The sequence below is a fragment of the Pelophylax lessonae genome (genome assembly GCF_965119305.1).
Source record: "Pelophylax lessonae genome assembly, chromosome: 3".
Lineage (NCBI taxonomy): Eukaryota > Metazoa > Chordata > Amphibia > Anura > Ranidae > Pelophylax > Pelophylax lessonae.
In genome coordinates, this window is record NC_138770.1 from 395,722,404 (window position 1) to 395,741,716 (window position 19,313).

General features: G+C 40.6%; 1 protein-coding gene across 1 annotated transcript in view; it reads left to right on the forward strand.

Annotated features, from left to right (window-relative positions):
• The window catches only part of LOC309551714 (uncharacterized protein), a gene marked incomplete at its 5' end in the record, with an annotated part of 213,716 nt that overhangs the window by 116,668 nt on the left and 77,735 nt on the right, over nucleotides 1-19,313 (forward strand). The window contains 7 exons of the mRNA XM_082252399.1: nucleotides 5,052-5,195; nucleotides 7,520-7,743; nucleotides 10,138-10,276; nucleotides 13,425-13,545; nucleotides 15,263-15,372; nucleotides 15,521-15,670; nucleotides 15,857-15,913. Coding sequence (XP_082108525.1) covers nucleotides 5,052-5,195; nucleotides 7,520-7,743; nucleotides 10,138-10,276; nucleotides 13,425-13,545; nucleotides 15,263-15,372; nucleotides 15,521-15,670; nucleotides 15,857-15,913 — 945 coding nt within the window. The remainder of the gene's footprint in view (nucleotides 1-5,051; nucleotides 5,196-7,519; nucleotides 7,744-10,137; nucleotides 10,277-13,424; nucleotides 13,546-15,262; nucleotides 15,373-15,520; nucleotides 15,671-15,856; nucleotides 15,914-19,313) is intronic.

A 19,313-nucleotide genomic window follows, 5' to 3' on the forward strand; every position in this document is an offset into this window, starting at 1 on the left:
CTTAACATATTCATGTTACTTAAAGATGAACTGCAGTTTGCACACATAATTTGTAAAATTCCCTCCAACCACTTTGCATATTTTATATTTACTTTGATTCCATATTTGCCAAATCTCCCTCCACTAAGTCTGGCTGCAGCCATTTTAACTGTAGGCAGCTGAAGCTGCTGCCTGTTCACTTCCTGGATTTACACAGACACACACACACACACATATATATATATATATATATATATATATATATATATATATATATATATATATAGTGCCTTGCAAAAGTATTCGGCCCCCTTGAACTTTGCGACCTTTTGCCACATTTCAGGCTTCAAACATAAAGATATAAAACTGTAATTTTTTGTGAAGAATCAACAACAAGTGGGGCACAATCATGAAGTGGAACAAAATTTATTGGATATTTCAAACTTTGTTAACAAATAAAAACGGAAAAATTGGGCGTGAAAAATTATTCAGCCCCTTCACTTTCAGTGCAGCAAACTCTCTCCAGAAGTTCAGTGAGGATTTCTGAATGATCCAGTGTTGACCTAAATGTCTAATGATGATAAATAGAATCCACCTGTGTGTAATCAAGTCTCCGTATAAATGCACCTGCACTGTGATAGTCTCAGAGGTCCGTTTAAAGCGCAGAGAGCAACAGGAAGAACAAGGAACACACCAGGCAGGTCCGAGATACTGTTGTGGAGAAGTTTAAAGCCGGATTTGGATACAAAAAAGATTTCCCAAGCTTTAAACATTCCAAGGAGCACTGTGCAAGTGATAATATTGAAATGGAAGGAGTATCAGACCACTGCACATCTACGGAGACCTGGCCGTCCCTCTAAACTTTCAGCTCATACAAGGAGAAGACTGATCAGAGATGCAGCCAAGAGGCCCATGATCACTCTGGATGAACTGCAGAGATCTACAGCTGAGGTGGGAGACTCTGTCCATAGGACAACAATCAGTGGTATACTGCACAAATCTGGCCTTTATGGAAGAGTGGCAAGAAGAAAGCCATTTCTTAAAGATATCCATAAAAAGTGTCATTTAAAGTTTGCCACAAGCCACCTGGGAGACACACCAAACATGTGGAAGAAGGTGCTCTGGTCAGATGAAACCAAAATCAAACTTTTTGGCAACAATGCAAAACGTTATGTTTGGCGTAAAAGCAACACAGCTCATCACCCTGAACACACCATCCCCACTGTTAAACATGGTGGTGGCAGCATCATGGTTTGGGCCTGCTTTTCTTCAGCAGGGACAGGGAAGATGGTTAAAATTGATGGGAAGATGAATGGAGTCAAATACAGGACCATTCTGGAAGAAAACCTGATGGAGTCTGCAAAAGACCTGAGACTGGGACGGAGATTTGTCTTCCAACAAGACAATGATGCAAAACATAAAGCAAAATCTACAATGGAATGGTTCACAAATAAACATATCCAGGTGTTTGAATGGCCAAGTCAAAGTCCAGACCTGAATCCAATCGAGAATTTGTGGAAAGAACTGAAAACTGCTGTTCACAAACACTCTCCATCCAACCTCACTGAGCTCGAGCTGTTTTGCAAGGAGGAATGGGCAAAAATTTCAGTCTCTCGATGTGCAAAACTAAAAGAGACATACCCCAAGCGACTTACAGCTGTAATCACATCAAAAGGTGGCGCTACAAAGTATTAACTTAAGGGGGCTTAATAATTTTGCACACCCAATTTTTCAGTTTTTTACTTGTTAAAAAAGTTTGAAATATCCAATAAATTTCGTTCCACTTCATGATTGTGTCCCATTTGTTTGTGCATAATGTCATTAGCCTAGGCAAAGACAAGAAAGAGGAAGTGGGCTGTATAAGGTATTTACTGGCAGAAAAAAAGATGTTTTACAATCCAAAGTTAAAACAACAAGGACAGAGGATTTAATAGATGGAAAGATTAAAAAATGACTCAAGGTCCGCTTTAATGTAAGGTAACGTGTAATGGTATTGTATATATTATATTTTTGTGAGTGCCGGTGATAAGCGATACTGACTGGTGAGACAGTGAATAGGAATACTGTGAGTGGACGGTGGGGATTAGGGACACTGTGAGTGGACTGTGGTGATTAGGGAAGCTGTGAGTGGACTGTGGTGATTAGGGACACTGTGAGTTGGTGGCGGTAATGAGAGACTCTGGTGCAGTGGTGATTAGGGATACTGACTGACAGCAATGGTCTGATCACATTGTACTGCTGTGGCGGTGATTAGAGATAATAGCTGGAAGCATTGACATACAGTGATAACAGAGCAGCCAGCCATTGATATGATCACCGCCACAGCAGTACAATGTTACCATATTAACACTGCATTTGCTTCGGTGACAGTATGCAAAAATAATAATATACTTTTTTTTTTACAATATTTATTTTTACAATTTTTTTTTTTTACATAGTGTCATCAGAGCAGTACAGTGTCACCATAGTGACACTGTACTACTCAGGGGTGGTTATCAGGATTATTTTTTTACACTCTTGTAAGGGGGGGCAAGGTGGTAGTTATTGGTCACCTCCTCCATGTTTACTTATTAACTCGTTGGGCGCAAAGTACTGAGTCACATGGGTTCTTCTGGGCAACGTTAGGCATTTTGTTTCATCTTTATCAATGCCCAGGGACAAGGCTAAGGCTTTGGGGGAGAATACTTGACCTTACAGAGGCCTCTATGCTTAGAGATGAATGTGCACCATGTACAATGGCACTGCAACTGTTCTCCAGTTAACTCTCGGTTAGCTGGTGTCTTTGGTGTGAACTCCAGGTTCCGATAGCTTCACATCCGATAGTGATAAGCAGCATGCTTTTGGCTCTGTGGAGCCTCCACCCACACTGACAAATCCTGGGAGCATGCTGGGCTTTAGTGCCGGTTCACATTTATGCGATGCGGGAACGCTGCGAATATACAGCCTGTTCCCGCATCGCATCCGCACAACAGGCAGTTCACACTGCCATATGCGATAAGCTAGGGGTGTCAATACAAAGTTAATGACACCCCCAGATCAGATCGCATATCGCAGTGCGACCTGAAAGTTTGCACAGAATCAGATCGCACTAGTGTGAACCACCATGCTATCCGATTCTGCTGCGGACCAAAAAAAGGGTCCTGTGCGTGTTTCAGTGCGATTGCAATGCGAATTCAGCCATACAAACTGTCCTGTGGCACTGAGTGCCGGTTCACATTTGTACGATCACAGAGATCCCATGTAATTCAGAGCGCACTGCTCCTAAAATTACATGCGATCTCTGTGATCGCACAAATGTGAACCGACACTCAATGCCACAGGACCAGTTGGTCGAACAAAAAGATCCATCAAAAAGCAAAACAACTGAGAAAGGTCTTAACTCTAAAAACCTCCAACCTGCTTACACTCCGATTGCTTATTACAGTGATGATCACTATCAGTGAAATAAGCCTTCGGTAAGACTGCCCAAAGGTTTTATTAATGAAACCTTGTTTACTAATGCAATGCTGTGATGGATTGAATGGGGCCACTGTGATTGGCTTTGGTATCATGTGATCACTGTGACCAACCACAGAGCTCACACAGTAGTAAGCAAGGCATTATCAATGAAAGCCCAGATTAGTACTGTACCAGGGATCACTGTGATTAGCTCACAGTGGGCTGGTACCGTGAGCAGTTTTTGGCTTTGTCCTTAATAGATTGTGCCGCTGAGGGCCCCAGGGGGCGCATACAGCACGCGTTTCTGGGAGGATGTATGATTATGTCCTCCTGGAACAACAGCACCCACCAGCCCGTTTATGTACATTGGCCGGGCAGGAAGCAATTAAAGGTTAGTTGGGTATAAACTGGAATTTCGCTTTAGGTTTTGTAAATGTGAAATGGTATATTGCTTATTAATAATTAACATTCTACTTTGTACCAGGTGGAGCTTTATGCTATTTTACATTTTCCAGTTTCTTCTTGTGTTAAAATAAATGTCTGATGTTTACAAGGCTAAATAGCTAAACCTAAAATTTACACCCAAAGGGAAAGTGAGAGCACGGACTCTTCCCCCTAACTCTCCTGCCTCTGAACAGCAATTATCTCTTTATAGACCATGCATAGTGTGCTGAAAACCCTTTGTAGCAATGCTAAAATGTATTACAAGAAGGGGGTGATTATTTAGAATTTTAGGATCAGCCACCTATCTACTGTATGGCTGATGAATGACTGTTATTACTGTTGGTTCAAACATTCCTTTACACATAATTTCCTTGCTGAGTTTCATTTCTTCTGTTTACTTCTCCATAGTACCATGACGTGTCTGTCCTAGCTGATAAAACATGTTCTAGCAGGGGAGTGTGAACTTTGTCAATGAACTCAACTTAGCATTGCAGCTTCTGTACATTGGCTTTTTTGTTTTACCAGTGCCATTCGCTGCAACTTGAGAATGTGCACCAAGCAGTTTTCTTTTATCTCTGGCTTTATTTTATCTCTGAAGATACCACCACATTGTCATCACATTTACACCTCAACAGTTTTTGCAATCAGATAGAGCCCGTCTCATTTCCTGGTTTGAGAATGCCCAGCATCACCTTGCTCTTTCCTCCCCAGCCTTAGTGTCCCTTGTCATTGAATTTCATTTTTATCAATTATAGGGCCTCTGCATCACACATGGGCATGACCTCCATATCAAATAGCAAATATGAAAATCATGGAGGTCTAAAGTAGAAAGAAAGAGAGAAAAAGAAAAGAAAGGGGGGGGGCAGGGAAAGGCTACCCAAGTGGTAACTGGTGGAAATTCATATCACCTAGGGATTAGCATTTTTAAAAGGTCCACATATCTCTCTCAGAAAAGATTTTCTTTAATGGCTTTTATACGAATCCAGCCAGTTATTATTTTCTTCTCATTTGGTTATCTGGATTATTTATAAAACAATTGACTGGGATTTGTGTATGGTTAGTCGCTGCTTCCTAGTATGTTCATGAACTGCATTTACATGATATTGATTCAGTTCTCATTTTCAAAGACAATGAAATTTTGGTGTGCTTTTAGTCTGCTATGGTTATACAATTTTTATATGCCTATCTAGTTGTGCCTATGTGATATGACAGACCATGAACGCAGTGTGGCTCATGGAGAACTTGTGGGGGTTCATCTTTTAATGGAGGACATACTTCAAGGCAAATACAACTTTATTTCCTTTACCATCGAAGGGAACCTGGATGAAAAAAAGGTGAGCCGTATTTATACGTAGTTTACATAGGAACTATTATTTTTATCATCCCATAGATATGTAATCTGGGAGGCCTAGGGTTTCTGGCTGTGAAGCAACACAATTCAAGCCCTGTGAGCACATCAACAGAAATAACTCTATCTGTCTTCATATGTACTCAGTATTATCCATCTTTTTACTGACTCTCCAAGCTTTTTACAGAATGTCAGGAATACTGCCTACATATCATGTTGCTGTGTAGTCCCATGGGCATCATTTGGGTGCTTCAGCTCTCCTGCACACGCATCAGATGTGGGGAGCAAAGTGTCTCCCCAATCCTCATCAGAAGAACTAAGACATTTGTAATCATTTCTTTTCAAATGTCCAATTACTACCTCATGTACATATAACTACATAGGATACCATCCCTTTTGTAAACCTCTTAAGTTTAAATGTAATGAATGAAATTCAGGCAGTTCAGCAGGGAATCTAGCGAATTTCAATCAATAGCAGATTTCGCTTGACAGAAGCTGATCTAATGATCGACTTTTGTCAAAAGGGACCATTGTGAAACTTTTGTTGATCAGCAGCTGCAGCCACTGAGCAGTGTATTCTGACAGCCGATACAATCAAGGGGGAAAACCCTGCGCTAAATATTAACAAGACAAATTATAAATTGGTCCTAAGTATTAGCAGCTAAACACTGGACCTATAGAAATCCAAGCAAAATGTGTATCAAAATAGTGTAGCGCTAATAACAACTAAAATGATAAATATATCACATTGGTGATGAGTGCAGTGATGAAAACAAAACCAAACACAGAAAGTCCATAGGGGTCATGAATCCCAAAAATGGATAGTAGATGGAAAGTTGTAATCCAAAGATTGAGTCCCAAGATATGGTGAGCAGGACGAAGACACCCGTGGTAGGTAAATGAGAAATGGCTGCTTACCAGAGGAAGTGGGCCCCCAACTTAATGGACAGGCCAAAAGGCTATGGCAAAACCACTCAGAATATACTCTTGCCTCCACACACATAGGGATATGGACATGGATCAAATGCGCTTGTAACCAATCTCGACATCCAAAGGTACAACACAATGCAGCAGTAAAGCTCATATACAGCTCCGGTATTAAGTGTCAACTTCCTGTAGAAAACCAGGCCAGTGTTTTCCCTCTATAGATCCTAATAAAATGACAGCCTCACTGACAGAATACAATGGCAGAGCAGCAAGAATTCCTCCATCCACCTCACTTGTGTGGATGGGAAAATCAATTTTTATTTTTTTTTTTAATTAGCCCTATGGCTGATTGGAGAGAAAAAAAACAGGGAATCCATGGCCAGCCTTAGTTCCATGATAGATACACTATTGTTAGGCAATAAGAAAAAGAGACTTTAGGGGCGTGCCAAAGCTTTGGACATGATCAAAAAGTCAAGTCTTTACATTCCATCCAGTTTATCTGTAAGTCAAGTGTTATGCTTTGGATCATGCTGTGGATGATAGTGTACAACAGCAAAACTATTATAGGACTTATTTGCTATTAGAGGGGCCTAAACTACATACATTTCAAAAATGATCTGCCAAATGTTGGTGCTATAGAAATAAATGATTCCTCGGTCAGAAAGCCCCAGACATTGTGGTCTGCTGGGTCCTGTAGCAGTTGTAAGACCTGCTGTAGCTTTTTCAGATTTATTTTTCAGAAAACATTTAATGTTTTACTTTTTTACTTTTAATTTCACAGTTACACAATATAACCATATCAAGCGTGGCTTACCTTTGTTCATAGTCACCGAACAAAGGATTAAAATAAGGTATAGTCAACGTGTTATCTAGGGACCATTCATACAAAGTACAGCAGGACTGCTCTAGGCAGCTATTACAGTACAGTCCCACCACAATACAAGGCAAAATGCCTTGTCCCCTCTCATGGCAGTTCACGCCACTGTGTAGTGGTGGTGCGCATTAAAAAAAGTACAGCATGCAGTGTTTTATTTTCAGCACACCAGGATGCAGTCCACTGCCTTGCATTGCACTGTAGCCAATAGAACTTAATAAAATATCACCTTGTGACATTTCAATAAAGTTTGCTTAAAAAACTGTAAACCGTACAATGCATTGCAATTGGCGCATCGGCCCCGCTGTCATCCTATCGCACACCAGCAGCTGCATTCTAGTGCAGCTGCTGGTGTGAATGGGTCTTTAAGGTGCTGTGAACATCTTCCTATTATATAATGTATGTTATCTTTCTTAGCTAGTACTATATTGCCACTGATAGGATGGCATTCAGTCACACAGAAGTTTTTTAGTCCAAATTATATTGTTCACATTTTGATTTATTTCTAGATGCTGACTGACAAATCACCTGCAGGCGAAGAACAGCCAGTGTCAAAAAGCTCCCAAATGGAGCAATCACACCAAGATCCACTTTCAGAATACAGACAGCTGAGGTCCTTCCTAATACTGTGGAAACAGTTGGAAGTATTTAAAGAAAGATGGGCAAAAAAGAAACTTGGCGTTGAGGAAATAAACACCGTTCGTCTGTATAGACAGTTTTGTGAAATGTACAGGTAATCTGATTGGTTAAGTACACACTAAAAACTTGCTTTTATAATATTTGATTTTTCTTGTGTTGCGCTAGGGTAGCCACCTAATCCCTTTAAACCAGGACACATATTAATTACACAGGTTCTGAGGCTGATTAAGATGGAAATTAAACTCAATGCCTTATGTGAATTATATTAGCCCCAGAACCTGTTTAATTAATATGTGTCCTGTATTAAAGGGATGAGGTGGCAACCCTAGGTTGCACCTAGGGTTGCCACCTCATCCCTTTAATCCAGGACACATTAATTACACATGTTCTGAGGCTGATATAATGCACATAAGGCACCAAGTGAGTTTAATTACCACCTTAATCAGCCACAGAATCTGCGTAATTAATATGTGTCCTGGTTTAAAGGGATGAGGTGGCTACCCTAGTTGCACCAGCTCCCCAGACTGCTCTTCAAATGCAACCAGACAAATTACATTTTACCTTTCTGAAAGCTTACACATTCATTTGGACCAGCATATGAGCTGACTTCATTATCACTGATCTGATCTTTTATTTAGAATGTCCTATTATTCTTTAAAATGAGTTTCCCGAAGTTGAACTCTCTAGGCACAAAAACTTTGCACCAAATGCCTTTACAATCCAGATAGGCTGGGTCCATTGAATTCCGGTCCAATTCACATGTTATGCAAATCAGATGTGGTTAAAAACGCATCCGATTTGCAAATATGTGAACCGAGTTATACATTGTAAAAGCAGCAATGACATCAGCACCGTGCTGTACATAGGCTGTGGAGCTGTGGGAGGGACGCAGGAGGCCCACCTGCTACAGACTGCCTGCAAAAAATGACAGAGGGGGTGGAGGTAAGACCAGCCACTCTGTACAAGGACAAAGAGCAGCAGTGACTGGTCTGTATTACAGGATGCTTCTGCACAGAGACACAATTTCATATTGGATCACTGAACAGATCTGGAAGAATTAAACAAAGTGCTCCAAGATTTAAAGAGGTAGTGCAGTCTGCTCACATAATTTGTAATAAAAACATATTTGCCATTCTGAAGCTTCCCTCCAATCACTTTGCATTATATTTAATATATACTGTGATTATGTATTTGCCAAATATGCTGCATGCAGACATCTCCCTCCATTAAGTCTGGCTGCAGCCATTTTAACTGTGGGCAGCTGAAGCTGCTGCCTGTTCACTTTCTGGATTTACACAGACACACACATACACATATACACACATACATACATACATACATACACGCACACACACACACACACACATATATATATATATACAGACAGACAGACAAGCTCACACCACTGCTTGCCTGCACATTTCTCCTCTCTCGATGAATACTCGTGGATTTCTGCAGTCTCCTGTTATCTCCGCCATTATTCAGGTCCCTCCAGCTCTGCAGCTCTCCTTGACTCTCCTATAACTCACCCCTCCTCCCTTGCTGGCAAACTCTCACGAGAGTGAGAGCTGTGCATCATGTCATTAGCCTAGGCTTTTTACCAGACAAGAAAGAGGAAGTGGGCTGTATAAGGTATTTACTAGCAGAAAAAAAATGTTTTACTATCCAAAAATAAAACAACAAGGGCAAAAGATTTAAAAGATGGAAATGTTAAAAAATGACTGAAGGTCCGCTTTAAGTAAGAATACACATGCCTCCAAAAAATCTATATATATCCACTACCTAATGGTACTGACATATATTTATAATGAAATAATTTCTCACTGTGTTCTTCTGCCTCCTTGTAATGTCCTCTGTAGTGAGCTCAGGTTTTTATTGCTGTGTCCTTGTTAGGGAGATTCACTTTCTCTATTTATCCTGTTTACCCTTATCATTGAAAGTGAAATCAAAAGTAAAAGAAAATCCCAAATTTTGGGTTGTCCTCAGAAAAGCAATAAAGGGGAAATCTTCCAATGGTGACACTAGTTCTGGGGTTCCCCAGGAGATTCCCCTAATTTGCAGGGATTTCCTATCACTTCATGGCTATGGCACAGGAAGTGAAGTTAAATCACCCCAATGGGACAGAGATGGCGAACATCAACCTTACAGGGGTAAAAAACCCTCCCTTACTCTATCCAAAATAAAAATGTAAAAAAATAAAGTTTGCCTATGGTTCTACTTTAAGGCATTTTTGTTGTTGCCAAGGAAATACATTTTCAGGTGCTTGAAAATTGCCTGCTGGCTGCTACATTGTATCAATTAGCTTTTGAACTCTGCAGCTATTGTATACGGACAGAAATAGCCTTCGCAGGCTTAGACTATTATTACAGTAATCTAACACTGCCTTGCTTTTAACTAACACGAACAGAAATGCAGGCTATGAATATTGATATGTCTGTGATTGTAGATAATTGATATAACATTTTGTAATGATGGGTTTCTATTGTAGAGATGAAATCTTTTATCCTACTATGAAAGCAATTGCTCGACAATTGGGAAAGGAGGGGGAATTTGAAGGGCTGACACTGAGATCTCAGGTGGTGCTTCCTCCTGAAGGGGCATCTGAGATTGACATTCGAGTTCAACAGGTGAGGATTTATCTTACCCAATTTTTTTTTTTAAGTCTGTGATTTTTAAAGAGAAAACAGTACTAGGGTAACTGAACAGAAGACACTTATTGAGTGTCAAAAGCAATAAGCCTTGTTATATTCTTCCTGTATTTAGACATACAAAACCACATAGTAATGATTGGGCTTATTGCAGCTCTTGCAAACTAAATTCAGGAAGTATGTGGTTACAATATAGTTTCAGGTCATAACTTGCCAAACTACATTCAGTGCCGGTTCACATATCTGCGATGACAGACATTGCATATGATTCAGAGCGCACTGCTCTGCAAATCACATGCGATGTATGTGCAATGCATGTTTAGCCACACAGACTGTATGGCTGAGTTCGCATCGCATTCGGACACAACTCGCACAGGACACTTTTTTGGGTCCGCACCAGAATTGGATCCGATGGTTGTTCACACCTATGCGATCCGATTCATGTTCGAACTGACAGTTTGCACTGCGATATGCGTAATGATCTGGGGGTATCGTTAACTTTGTATTGACACCCCCAGCGATTTACATATTGACCATGGGCTTATGGAATAAACACAGGGGCCTCTGTTCCTAAATAGGAGGAACACAGGAGCCCTGTGTTGATTGCTGACAGAACAATGGTCTGCTGCGTTTTTAACGGCAGACCACTGTTCTGTCTTCCCGGGGAGTGATCGCAGGTGCCCCCGCAGATCAACTTCCCCTCTCGCGAAAAAAAACACGCGTGCTCGCTCCCGAGGAGCGACGTATGGGTATGGCGATAGGCGCAGCTGAGCCACCTTGCTGCAGTATATCTGTGGCGGGTGGTCGGCAAGAGGATATAGAAGGCCCAAACAAATATTGCAATTTGCAGATTCGCCGATATGCCTTTTTTTTAAAATCAGAATAGGTTTATTGAGAATAAAAGCATAAAGAAAATATACACAGTACATAATAGTGCATCTCCAGTACAATTTAGATTCAGATTCCAATACAACATAATCTGATTGCAAGCATTGAACAGTGCACAACACTTGAGCTAAGAATCTAAAGCAAAAAGAAGACCTCCCAGCTATTAAAATATATTTCCAATTAACACAGTATAGAGTGTGAGGGCAGATTATATTATAATGGAGCCCTGTACTATCCCCAGTAGTCAACGTGTAATATACATAAACTACAACAAAATAGGCTAAAAGAGCCTATTAGTCCCTAAATCCAATGAGCTAAGTCCAGGGGAATCCAGCCATGGAGCCCATATCTTTTCAAACTTGTCAAGGAAACCCCTATGCTAGGAAATACATTTCTGAAGGGTGTCACCCATATAGGCTATCCATTCTTTACAGGTTGGTAGAGTGAGTGAGTAAGAATTACCATATGCGCTTGAAACATAGCTATTGCAATGGCCTCCTTGGAGAACTTCTGCAATTGCAGACTGTCCAAGACATGTAGCTTTGGGTCAGTTGGAATTGACACTTGAAACACAGCGCTAAGTATACTGATAACCTCTGTCCAGTATTGATGAAGTTTCGAGGTGAACTAGATCACTATGGTCTCTCCAATATTTAATGCAACTTAGTAGGGATATATTACATTGTCATAAGAAAATAGTTGCATAAGTTTCTGATATACATTCAGGGAGCTCTCCTGTACTGCCTGTAAGGCCTCCTCCCATTGCTCCTCCTCAAACGCACCAACATTCTTGGCCATGGGGCTTCAACTTTCAGTGGGTATGCATCCAGAAAGTTAAGTAGTACCATAGCGTAACATTTGGAAATAAAGCTCTAATATGCCTAATTTTTAAAGTGATTCACTGACTTTGAGGCCCAGCCTGTCTATTTTTTTTCTCAGCAGTCACTTGTTTTCTGTTTTTTTCTAAATTTATGGTACACTTCAGGGATCAAGTAACAAATGAGCTGATTACAAAAACAAGCTAATAGGATAGGTTAACAGATATGAACTTTAAGACATGAGTCATAAAACGTTGCTTAATCTTTGATTTAGATATCTAATGATATAATAATGTCCGTAGAAAGAGCAACTAAGCAAAATAAATACATTTTTTTTTAATTTAAAGTGGAAATACATCTAGTATGGCAATGGTTACAGAGTATACTATTGTGTGAATGTGCAATGGTAGTTTCACAGTAACATGATCCATGTTTACACATTTTGGCACGCCTCATGGAAATTATGGAAATTTTAACAAAAAAAAACAAAAACAGAAACCTTACTACACTTTAGAACAAATCATCCTATTGTTAAAGCTCAGCTCTGGGCTTGGGTGCACTCCATTTGTCTCTACCCCATTGGACCACCCACTACCCTTAAAAAAAAAAAAAAATACTATAGAACCAATGGAGTTGCAGGACTCTGCAGGGTCACAATTTTGCCACTAGCCCTGGGACTTACACCAAGAGAGACCAAATATTTGGGTTAGCTGGACCTGCCTATCCATGGTAATGGTCTCTCCTGATACCTTATGGTTCCTGTTTTCTGTTATTTAGGTTGTAGGCCTTTGCCATGTTATTGTGCTGACCTCCTATAGCCATGTTGGCCATTGTTTGCTACTGATGTACCACTGCTCACAGTTATTATGCACTGCTTTTTATGTGTATATTTTGCACTAATTTTGTGTGTACTTTGTAAAACATTTTCAATAAAAATCATTGAAAACAAGAACCAAAGGAGTTGGGTTAAATTACATTATAAATCTTTAAGCCTGGAAGAGTAGTAGCAATAATAGAGTAGGTGACTTAGCAGATGAAAGCAACTGAAGCAGGGTAAGTATGCTGAGTTTTTATTTTAATCTGATATTGGGAGGTCCAGTATTAATCTATTTGTCCACACTAGAGTTGGCCTCTACTTTAGAGGATACCTTTTTAAAAAAAAAGGCCCTGTACTTTCTAATTAAAAAATATTACACCTGCCTACGGCTGTGCTACATGTTAACTGAAGACCTTTTTTTCCAGCTAAAGAAAATAATCTGATATTGGGAGGTCCAGTATTAATCTATTTGTCCACACTAGAGTTGGTCTCTACTTTAGAGAATAACTTTTTTTAAAAAAATAAGGCCCTGTACTTTCTAATTAGAAAATATTACACCTGCCTACAGCTGTGCTACATGTTAACTGAAGACATTTTTTTCCAGCTAAAGAAAATAATGGAAAGTTTTGAAAGTGATATGGTCCTTGATGTACAGAAAAAGATTTCAAAAGAGATTACATTAGTGGTATCTGAAAGAACAAGAGAAGGAAGAGGGCTTCCAACAGGTGAGAACTGTGAAACCCCTAAAATCATATCGCTTCAGGGCTTACTTTCGACTGAACAGTATGTGTGATGCCATAATTGCTGGACTACCATTTGAAGCTCTAACATTTGTCACTTTTCTTTTAATAAACCCACCCCATTGTTGTACAGCTGTACTAATGGAATCAATAATGTTAAACAGTATATGCTAACCACTGTATGCATAAATAAATGGAAGTTGTGTAAAAGTAGATGTTTAAATCTTATGGCATAAGGTTTATAAGTGTTATACTGGCTTACAGAATTATCTAAAAATGTAAAATCTGTACAGCAGTTAGGCATTACCAATTCAAAGAATATATTGACATTGTATTTACAACATGCCTTTGGTGTTCTTGATGTACCTAGATAAAATTTGCCACAGCAGGACTGGCTACACAACGTTAGGAACTGTAGTCTACTAAATACTGTCTGTTCTTGATGTACCTAGATAAAATTTGCCATAGCAGGACTGGCTACACAACTTTAGGAACTGTAGTCTACTAAATACTGTCTGTAGAACGGTTTCCTAATACCATGCTTAGGACCAGCCTGAAATAGAGACATCTTTGTCTAGAGTTCCCAAGAAAAGTAAATTTTTAGCACAGCCCCCCTCCTTGCACCTCATAACTCTCTACTCTTCTGAGAGTGTCTAATTATTTCTGTGGTGGCCTAGCTCCTTTATTCCTTCCCTCACCTAGCTACACAACCTTTTTTTTTTGTAGCGGCTGAGGGAAGAATAAAGGGAAATCCAATATGTGTCATTTGAATGACAGTTCTGAGTCTGCTGGGGTTGCTGATAACACATCCAAGATGGCAGCACCAAGCAGCAATCTCAGGACTACACAAGGGAAGCTTTGCAGGTAAATAATATCCATAAAATATATAACATGCTTCTATAATACTATGGGAAGCTTTTTATTGAAATGAATGGTCTGGCGATAGGATCCGGTTTACTATTCCTTTGACGAAATGACCCAGACACTAAAAAAAAGCCTACTGGAGTTTCTGTCCCTTCCCCATGCTATTCGAAATTAAAAGTAAAAGGTTTTGGCTAAAGATAGACTTTAACATATTTCACACTTTTGTAAGCATGCAGGCATAAATAAAGACAATATGAATTTAATTACATGTATTCTCTTTCATTTTATGAAAGGTGTTGGTTACAACTTAGTTTCATAGAATTGTGGAATGGGGAAGGGCTCCAAAAAGTAGCCTGGTAAAGCTGAAATCTTACCTTGGGCTGGCAGCTTACTCTCAAACACCTACTAAAGTAGTATTTTACGAGAAGAGATACTTCTGCCCGCCTCTAATACCATTGAAGGATTTCAGGGCAGTCAAGCTAAAGTTTGTCCCCACTGTGAGTGAAGTGACTGATGTGGAACCATCATGCAGCCACTGGAACTGCTGACCTGCAAGCTGGTTCCATGTAATAACACATCTAGAGAAAATTAAGGTTCTGCCAACCTGTCCAGTAAAGTGTATCTTGCAAGGGGTCAGACTAATTTTAATTCAAATACATACCAATGATATTTTTTTATGTAAACAAAATTGAAGCCTTTAAAAATGTAGAAGCTATTCAAACTGGCATTTAAAACAAGCTGACATATGTGTTAAATATTTACCATGATGTAAGGGAAATAATCTGTCAGCTAAACCATATTTTTCGATGTTTATTGGTTTTCCCATTCAATTCATTAGATTTGTGGAAGAAGCCAGCTATAAAAGAAAACTTTTTTCCTGATAGGCCACAAATTATGGAAGAATTTGTACAGCAGCTAATGAGTAAACACCAGGATAACACAACAGAGGTAAAAAGATTTTTTGCATCAGATTTAAAGAAAATATTTAAAAAAAACTCTATGGTCAAAATGGCGAACAAATCTGCTGTCAACAAATTCATGTGTGTGTATGGATTACTGTACTTTCCCTCTGTCATCAGTGCTCTTTGTACTGTAGGTGATTTTTAGAAAGGAGCATTTAGAACATTGCCTTACATCACTGGCTTGTAATGTCATGGCACGAGAGCGGAGCAACTATGAAGTCTACTCCATGTTTTATGAAAACCTTCTTCAACAGGAACATCAATTGTTGTATCAGAAAGAGCAGGTGTGTCCTTTTATTAAATACTGGAAACATAGAATATTAATTACATTTATGGCAGTTGGTGATTATGTATAACTGATTGAAAAAATATCTACCTATCAATCTGTCTGACTATCTTTTTTTCTCTTTTTTTTTCTGTAATTGAATATTAAATTGAGCTATTTACCTATATTAAATGTGTTGTTACAGGAGATGCTTGCAGTAACAGTGGGAGAGCAGAGGAGACATGAAAATGAACTATATGAGGTAGGTCAATAGTTATAGATAAAACTGTGATGTTCTATATAGGCCTGTGAACAGCTGACACTAATATTGAGGTGTGGCTTATGGGTAAGATGTGGACCTAAGAATGGAGACTTATACACTTCCCATCCAAAGCCCTACAAAGTCTCTGGGTTCCAGAAACAAGACAAGATGTAAAAAAAAAAAAAATAATTATTGTCATTAGCCAAACTTTGGAGCCCCTTACTATGTGTATGTAAGAAACCTGGATGACCTGTTACACAATCCTGCCAGCTAGTGCCTCACAATATATATATATACATATATATATATATATACACCATGGCCTCTTCAAATTCCCTAAAACAATGGAATGTATATACATTTATGCAATATGCGGAGCACTAGTTTAAAATATATATCTATTTGTACATGTGCCTACAGGCAGGGCCGGACTGGCCTACCGGGATACCGGGAAATTTCCTGGGGCCGCTTTAAGATGGGGCCACCGCCGCTGCTTTAGGATGGGGCTGCTGCCGCCGCTTTAAGATGGGGCCGCTGCCGCTTTAAGATGGTGCCGCCCGCTACCGCCGCTTTAAGATGGGGCCGCCCGCTACCACCGCTTAAAGATGGGGCCGCCGCTACCGCCGCTTTAAGATGGGGCCAGCTTGATACTGGCCGCTGCAGCCCCAGCCCCCGCTGTGCTCCGGCTCCAGCGATGGATCTTCTCCTATGCCAGCCGCTGCATCACATCATCTCCTGCATCTCTGCATGACGGCACCGATCCCTCCCCCAGCAGCATCATCGCAGCAGGAGGACAGGTCACAGTGTGAGGCTGAGCTGAGCAGAACCTGAGCTGCCACGTGTAAACAGCCTATTAGGGCCCCTAATACAATGCTGACCCCTCCCCCTAATACAATGCTGATCCGCCCCCCCCTCCCCCTGATACAATGCTGATCCGCCAGCCCCCCCCTGGGGGGGAAACCGCATTGTATTAAGGGGAGGGGGAAATCAGCATTGTATTGGGGGAGGGGGCCGGGGGGGGCGGTCAGCATTTTATTAGGGGGAGGGGGGTTAGGGGGGAGGGGCTGGGGGGAACAGCATTGTATTAGGGGGGAGGGAGCCGGGGGGCTCAGCATTTTATTAGGGGGAGGGGGGTTAGCATTGTATTAGGAGGAGGGGGCTGGGGGGGAACAGCATTGTATCAGGGGGAGGGGGCCAGGGGGGTCAGCATTTTATCAGGGGGGGTTAGTATTTTATTAGGAGGAGGGGGCTGGGGGAACAGCATTGTATTAGGGGGAGGGGGGAATCAGCATCGTATTAGGGGGAGGGGGCCAGGGGGTCAGCATTGTATTAGGAGGAAGGGGTTGGGGGGAACAGCATTTTATTAGGAGGAGGGGGCTGGGGGGGGAACAGCATTGTATTAGGGGGAGGGGGATCGGCATTGTATTAGGGGGAGGGGGCCAGGGGGGTCAGCAGTATATTAGGGGGGTTGGAGGGGGATCAGCAGTGTATTAGAGGGAGGGGCTAACATATTTCACATAGGTTCTCTACGGGACACTACAGTATTTGAAAACTTGTGTAGAAACACACAAATCAAGACAAATTAGCCCCGAGACTTTAAATGAGGTGAACACATATGGCCAATAAGTATATAGTAAACATAATTACAAGTTTATTGAAGTAGAAAAATAATCATCATAGAACATTAAAAAATATATATACAAACATGCCAAACCGATTGGTAATACTTCAATATATGATACATGATTGTGGAATACAGATGTATATACATGATAATAAACAGCATTTTAGTCTCGACGTGTTTCGTGAGCCAACGCTCACTTCTTTAGGAGGAGATGCGTAAGAAACATATCTAAAGATAAAACATTGATTTAGGATATAAACCATGATGGTAAATCAAGTTAAGCAAATCGTGGCGGACTCCATAAGGGACCCCATACTTACAAATCGGCTGAGTCAGAATCCCATAGCAGCATTTCCATCTGGTGGTGGTGAGGTGAATCTGGCCTGGAGCTGAAGGGGTGGAACCAATGGAGACCCACAGGAAATGAGATAGAATGGGAGGTGAATATAGCATAATTGAGGATATGTGCTTCAATATCTGTCATCAAAAAGTAATTATAACACAAGTGTGTATGTATCTCTACAGGTGATGTGACAGAGTATTTAGGTGACCAACTAAATGAAAACAGGAAGAGTGAGTTGTAACCAAATTGGTGCAAATGGTAAAAAGGGTGAACACAATCTATCTCAAAGGATAGTGGCAGAAAAAAAGGGGAAAATGAAACCACCAAGCCCCAAAGTAGTGAGTAAGATGTAAAAGTGTGCATGTGGGTAAACATATACCCACCATGAGTAAGAAGGCTAACAGTGTAAAACTGATCTTCATATGGTGAAGGGAAGAGGAAATCCCCCATCTACTCTCCCTCCCATTTATTCTCAAAGTGGGCGTCAAAAGTCCAACCCCTAACGTCATGTATTAGGGTGACAAAGAAGGCGAACGGCAATTGGCATCTGCCACCTCGTGGGGGACAAAAACGCCGAAGCGCATTTTCTAGTTGTGCTTCGTTGACGGGCATTCAAAACTTACTGGACCCTCCTATAGATGCTTGGCCAAAATATGACTATTGCCATTTTTTTGAGGGCTAACATATTTCACATGGTTTAGGTTCTCTATTGGACACTACAGTATTTGAAAACTTGTGTAGAGACACATTGTACGTGCCTCATCTTTTGTCACAGCTAAACAAATCGTTGATCACCCCTTAACCAGGTTACATCCCACATTACATACGAAAATTGCAATCTGCAATTTACCTTTTCTTCCGCCCAAATTGAGTGGGCAATTTTGTTTGCACATAAGTCCTCTATTGCTAATAAGTTTCAAGAACAGGGTTTCAAGATTCTGTCTTACAGGGTTCTATTAGGAACAGATCTCCTTTATTCATATCTTTTGGAGCTGCCCCAAGGTACTTCCATTTTGGGAACTCAAGCTCATGTCAGTAGAGCTGGGCTGCCAACCTATGAGCTATTTCACATCAAAAAGGTTCCACCTGCTCATTACATTATGAATCACTGCTTTGCTCCTTATTCTCTGTTTCCTCCTTCCTGCTCGTAGATTCACTCTCCTTCTACTTTTACTCCATTTTCCAAAATCGGGTAGCCATTGCAAACCAACCTATAGCGGGTTACATAGTTTCATACAGTTACATAGTTTGTGAGGTTGAAAAAAGACATCAGTCCATCCAGTTCAACCTATGATGCGGGTAGCAGGTCACAGGGGTTTTTGCACCATTAGGCTGACTACCTTATTTTTTGTTATCACGCGATTTTCCATCCTATGCTTTTTAAGCCATAACCAGGGGTTACTGACAACACTGTATTTATTGGCTAGCTTTAT